This window comes from Brachycentrus maculatus, unplaced genomic scaffold, assembly GCF_059751285.1.
Source record: "Brachycentrus maculatus isolate JH-2025_06_01 unplaced genomic scaffold, ASM5975128v1 h1tg000385l, whole genome shotgun sequence".
Taxonomy (NCBI): Eukaryota; Metazoa; Arthropoda; class Insecta; order Trichoptera; family Brachycentridae; genus Brachycentrus; species Brachycentrus maculatus.
Window position 1 is genome coordinate 78,330 of NW_028281134.1, and position 5,916 is coordinate 84,245.

Consider the following 5,916-nt stretch of genomic DNA (forward strand, 5'->3'; position numbering starts at 1 on the left):
ACGTGAACGGCAGATCAGAACGAGCACGGCCAAAAAGACCCGGCATGACCAGATTAATCAGAGCCTCAAAGGTGGTTGAATTAAGTTTTTTGGAACCGGAGGGCATGTGTGACTAGATGTATGGAGGTGAAGGAAGCTTAAGTCTAGACGAACGTATGTGACGTTCTTCCGTTTGCACAGAAACAATGTATGTTGGTAATAAGTTAATTTAAAATAAATAAATCCAGCAAAATTGTCATTAAAATATCAGTATTTATTCTCATAATTTGGTGTTGTACATGGTTTAAATATATACATATTTTAAGTACGTGTAAAAACTTAATCATAATATTCAGTAACAAGATACAATTAAAAAAACTAAACATAAGTAATCTTAAAAATAAAAAAATAATCAATTAACTTAAACAGAAAATTTGGACTATTTAAAAGAAAACATTGTATAATTATAAAATATAAAACAAAATCTGAACTTAAGTTTGGAATTAAGTATCTACAAATCGCTCACTCCTTTCAACAACGTCATTTATCAAAAAACTTAATTTTTCAGGAGATCGTTTTAAAAGTTTAAAAATATAATAAAATGCATTAAAAATAAATATCAAGCCACTTATTGAACTTTTTACTGTGTAACAGATCTTTAAAATGTAAAACTTAAAGGTTTTTTCGCCATTAGAAAAATATTTAGTATAATTTTTAAAAAAATAAGCGATGCCTTCTCTTCAAAATGCAAAAACAATATTTTCTGCCCTATAACGGGTAAATATTAAGTTAAAAATATATCTTTTTTGCTGGGATAGAGTACATTTTCTAGGCATTCCGAAAACATGTACAACTGAAAATTGACAATTTTTGATTTATGACGTTCTTAAAAGGAGTGAGCGATATATGTTTAATTCTTTACAATCATTATTTATTTAAAATATGTAATTAGATATTATTTATAAAGATACAGCTTGGAGGAGTACAGTATGCATTGTGCGTATATCCTAGCAATTAAGAAATTCTCATTTTTATATTTCTTTCTCCTTCCTAACTACTCAAATTTCAGAAAAGAATTTCACAGTGATAAGAAAAATGTAACTCACTTTTTGTGACGATATTTAATTAAAATAACCCCTGTATAAAAATTACTATTAGAGTATTATAAAAAAAGGGGTAATTTTGACTTTTTTTCATAAAATATCATTGACATGTTTGGTTTGTTTGTCGATTAAAGGAAGTTAAAGTTAGTGAAAAAAATAATCCACGGATTTTTATCGTACTTTTTAGACGATATTTTGTGAAAACGATCCCTGTTCATAAATGAGACAGCTATTTTTTAGGAGATTCAAACTTTGACTTTTTATAAAATATCTTTGGCATTTTTGGTTTTGTGGTCGATTTAAGGAAGTCAAAGTTACCGAAAAAAATATTTCACGGATTTTTATCGAAAAAAAAGAAAGGAAAACACTCGAAACTTTGTCGATTCGTATCGTCTGAATGTTAAAATAGCCGAATATTTAAAAAAAATATATATATATATTTACCAAAGTAAAGCTATCTTCACTCTATAGTTTTAAAAGATAACTTACGAAATTTAATCCATATTGTCTGGAAGTTAAAATTACCGAATATTTTTTTAAAAAATTCGTCAATATAAAATTTTCTTTACTACGTATTTTAAAAAGATAACTTAAGAATTGTCAATCCACATTGTCTGGAAGTTAAATTTATCGAAATTTTTAATTATCATTTGTTTTTTACCGAACAAAAGTAAAGTTGAAGTTATTTTCTAACTAAATCATCTCTAATCGATGTTCAAATAATGAATATCATTATAATTTCAACGATAATCATTGTGGTATAATATTTGTATGAATTTCATTTTAATATGTATAATATTTCAGAAAAAAAAACCCTTTCAATAGTCAGTATTTTCAGGCTTTGAATTAGCAAAGTATTCTCTATCCAGATTATAATTAGTCGTGCTTTGCAGCAAATACGGTGACGAATGAAAAACAGGTTTTCTATCAATTAGGTAAGAATCTGATGAAACTACGTAAGACCGCAAATTGTTGTGCTTCTGCTTATCCGAAACTTTTTTTTCAACATCCTTACTTGTTTTTTCATTTGCAGTATTGCCAAATTTAGAATCAAAATTAGTATTCAAACCTAGTGAAAATTTTCCGCTTTTGAATGAATTTGAGCCTGTTAATTTTTTGGTGTTTGACTCTAGTGAATTCGATATTTGGTGAAGCTGAGTTTTCTTGTTTGTATTTTTATTTTGATCTGACCTGCTGTCGGTAGCTGTCACTGGATTGGTGATACCTGAATAGTTGATTTTATCGTTCGTAACTAAATTATTTGTACGATTTTCGTTGATCTTAATGTTTTCAGGGGTTTTCAGCCGTTTGTTCTTGTATCTTCTGTTCTGAAACCATATTTTGACTTGCGTTGATGTAAGTTTCAGAGACTGGGCCATTTGCTCTCTTTCAGGCGCTGACAGATATTTCTGCTGCTTGAATCTTCTCTCTAACTCATATACTTGAGCTTGGGAAAATAGGATCCTGGGTTTTCTTTTGCATCTCTGTTTTCCGTTCTTCCTCAGCTCGGTCTTTGAGCTGGTCACATGATCTTCTGAAAAAAACATCAATATTATAATTATTATTTGGTATTTATTTCAACCATATCCATTCCCAATGTGGAGCATATGGAGTCCGCAAACTGTCTCCAGGCTATTTTAAATCTTAAAATTATTATTCATAAAATACCAAACATAAATAGCTTCTTAAAGAACTTGGAAAAAATCAAGTGGGTGACTAGTGGAAAATCAGACTTAAACAGCTTTTTGTAATTAAAATTGTACTTGGTAAAAACCACTATTTCTTAAAATATATTGTGGCACTTGTTTCAGCGGATTCAGGATCATTATCAAACACCGTATAACGACGTTGGATGAATCGAAACACGTATTTTTTTATCTCCCTATATTAAAGGCAGTAGCCAATTGGTAAAAATTTATATCACACGTTGTATACTTTATGATAAAATAATACAGAATTAATTTAGTTTGAATTATTTTGAAATAATTAAAAGTAAATAATATAAATAAATAATTAACCTTAGCATTTTCGATTCATTGGTTATTGTTGTAATGTCAGTAGTACCTACACATTTCCTATGTACAAATGAATGCACACGTTGAACCAATTTGGATGTAAACAATATTTCAAGGGTAACAATACGTTTTAAGAAATTGTGGTATTTACGTAGTAAAATTTAATTTGAATATATATTAACACAAACAGACAGCCGAATCAGTATTATGAATATAAAAAAAATCTTATTAAAATTCAGATTTCTGTTTTGTTTGTAGGCAAGTTTGACTAGATAAATGGATGTAGCGGAAGCTAAGGGTGTATGTTAGGAGAGACGAGAAAGAGTGGCGTTCAATCCTCTAAATATAACTTTTTTATATCTTTATATGGTTTAGTAAATATTGACATAAATTTAATATCTAGTTTACCAATGAAGTCTTAAATTTTATTAAATACAATGGTCTCTTAGGGTAATAATACATTTGTATATTTGAAGAAGAAATTGAGTTTATTTTGATTATTTTAGAGTTTGAAAATACTTTGAAATTACCTTAAAAAATTGTTAAAAAATACTTAAAATTTACTCTAGTAAAATGAGGTACATATTCATTCATTACAAAAGTACTTACTTTGCATGGAGTCACAGCTTTCAGAATCTCCATTCTTTGCAATCTTTTCCTTCTTGATGTAAGGATTACAAAGCGAATTCAGCTGTCTGACATGAGGCGATGTCAAGCCTCCGGAACTAGCCTCATTAGAAGGGACCGTCTCCAAACCGTGCCGGAAGGAAGTCGCCACTGCACAGGAAGACCGATCACTCCCTGGAAGATCCTCCTGAAGAAAAAAGTCAACAGAAGCGGAAGAGGAGACTGTAGAAGTCGTATGTTTGGATGGAGAGTCGTTGGAGGAGATTGGAATATTCTGGCTGTAAACATCGCCCTGGTATCCATTGAACGAACTATTATAGCAGACGTTTGTGGTGTATGGACACGAAGGCAGATTCGGCGATGATGAGTAAGGCGGACAGTAATCTGGTATTATCTGCGGATGGTAAGCATTGCTTTCAAACTGATTTGGAAAATATACACCAGAGTGGTCTTGGGAACCGTAGAATTGATAGCTCGGATGCTGGGCACTGTGGAAGTTGTAATAATCAACGTGATCATACGTTGAAGGGTAATGGTACTGATTCGGATATGGGTAAGATTCCGCATAGCATTTGGGAGCTTCCTCAACCATAGCATCAATATTTTTTGTTTCATCTTCTTCGGTCTCGAAGCTTGCGTTGAAATGATTCATTTTTGTGTAGCTTTCCGTTGTCTGATCAACTATATTCAATATGTCTTTGACAGAAAATGGCGTAGTGAGATTATTTCCAGTTATCAATTCTGTCGCGGCTGAATCCAGAAGATCTTCGCTGGAATTTAAGATATTTTCACTTTCTTCTTCGTAGTTAGGAGAAATTTTGTCACAGGGGATATTTTTTCGGTTCATGATACCATTTTGTTTTACCCAAAAAGAGATATCTTGGCCTTGCTGTTTTTTGTTGAAGCTGTGCTGTTGGCTTTCCGGAAAGATGTCGATGTTTTCCTCGGTATGAACAAATGGATTATACAACTGATTTTCTAGTTTATTTGAACAAATTATATGTCTGTTTCCGTAATATGCAGGCGGATGTATCATTCTGAAATTTCTAATGTTTATTTCAGCACTGTTCACAAATTTCACAAAACAATTGTTCACTTTTTTCAGTCATTGTTAATATTCGCGATCGTATGTTTATTCGTACGATTATTTCGATATCGAATTACCGTTCAATCGATTGAATCTCACCGGATCGGATAATCGATTGGATTATCTATTATTTAGTGGTTGTTCTACGATTGGTAGGTGTCGACTAATTGGGGTGTTAGAGGTCTAACAGGGTCTTATGCCAGAGTTCACCAGTAAATATATTGAAACGAGATATCGTACCTGCTGCGTCTCTTTCATTCTTAAGAGAATATTGAAGTTTCGTCTCACTCGCTCCATTGCAAATATGAGAGGGGTGCCTGATTAGTAACAAATTTGAAAAAGTATTTCTGTTTTTTTTTTTTTAAATATTACTTAATCTTTTACATGTAATCAAACAAAACAAGTAAATTCTGAAGAATATATAACAAACATTTAGAAATATATTTTTTTAACCACTTAACAGTCGAATTTTGGCGAGAAAATTCGTCGGTGAAGGAAATCATCACCATACAACTTGAAACAAGACTACCCGAACACTGCTCGGGTTAGTCAATAAAAAAATACATAAATATATTTGTCTCGGGCGGACAATACCACCATGTTTGAATACTATTTGCCCAAGTAGTACTCGGATCTTTAAACTCAAACACACAAACTCCTTACCCGAATCACGTCAAGGATAAACTAGCAACTGGTTAAATAATTGATCATAAATCTACAACTACTACCTATTTATATTTTTATTTTACTATTACTACTACTGCTACTACTACCACTTATACCATCATGTCACTTCATTGCAAGGGTAGGCAGAGAGGGTTGAACCCTGTTGATCTAACATACATTCCTAGCTTCCTCTACATCCATACATCTAGTCATATATGCTCTTGAGTTACAAGGACTTTTGAGACGATCAGATTTATTTGGTCTTACCAAGTCTTTCTTGGCCGTATTCGTACCATTCTCTAATTCACAAATTCAAATTTACTCTCTCAATCATTCATTCTTCATCCATTTCCTCCAAATGTATAAACCATCTCAAGGAACATTTATTATTTTTTCAATTTTCCCCAAATCAGGTATACGTTCTTATCTTTTATAAAGT

General features: G+C 31.6%; 1 protein-coding gene across 1 annotated transcript; it reads right to left on the reverse strand.

Moving 5' to 3' along the window:
• Positions 1 to 419: 419 nt before the first annotated feature.
• On the reverse strand, positions 420 to 5,010 carry LOC148303157 (uncharacterized). The gene is made up of 2 exons (XM_088270421.1): positions 3,707 to 5,010; positions 420 to 2,616 (listed from the first exon to the last, which is right to left on the reverse strand). The coding sequence occupies exons 1-2, from the start codon at positions 4,758 to 4,760 to the stop codon at positions 1,901 to 1,903; spliced, it is 1,770 nt and encodes a 589-aa protein (XP_088126547.1). The 5' UTR covers positions 4,761 to 5,010; the 3' UTR covers positions 420 to 1,900.
• Between the last annotated feature and the right edge of the window lie 906 nt (positions 5,011 to 5,916).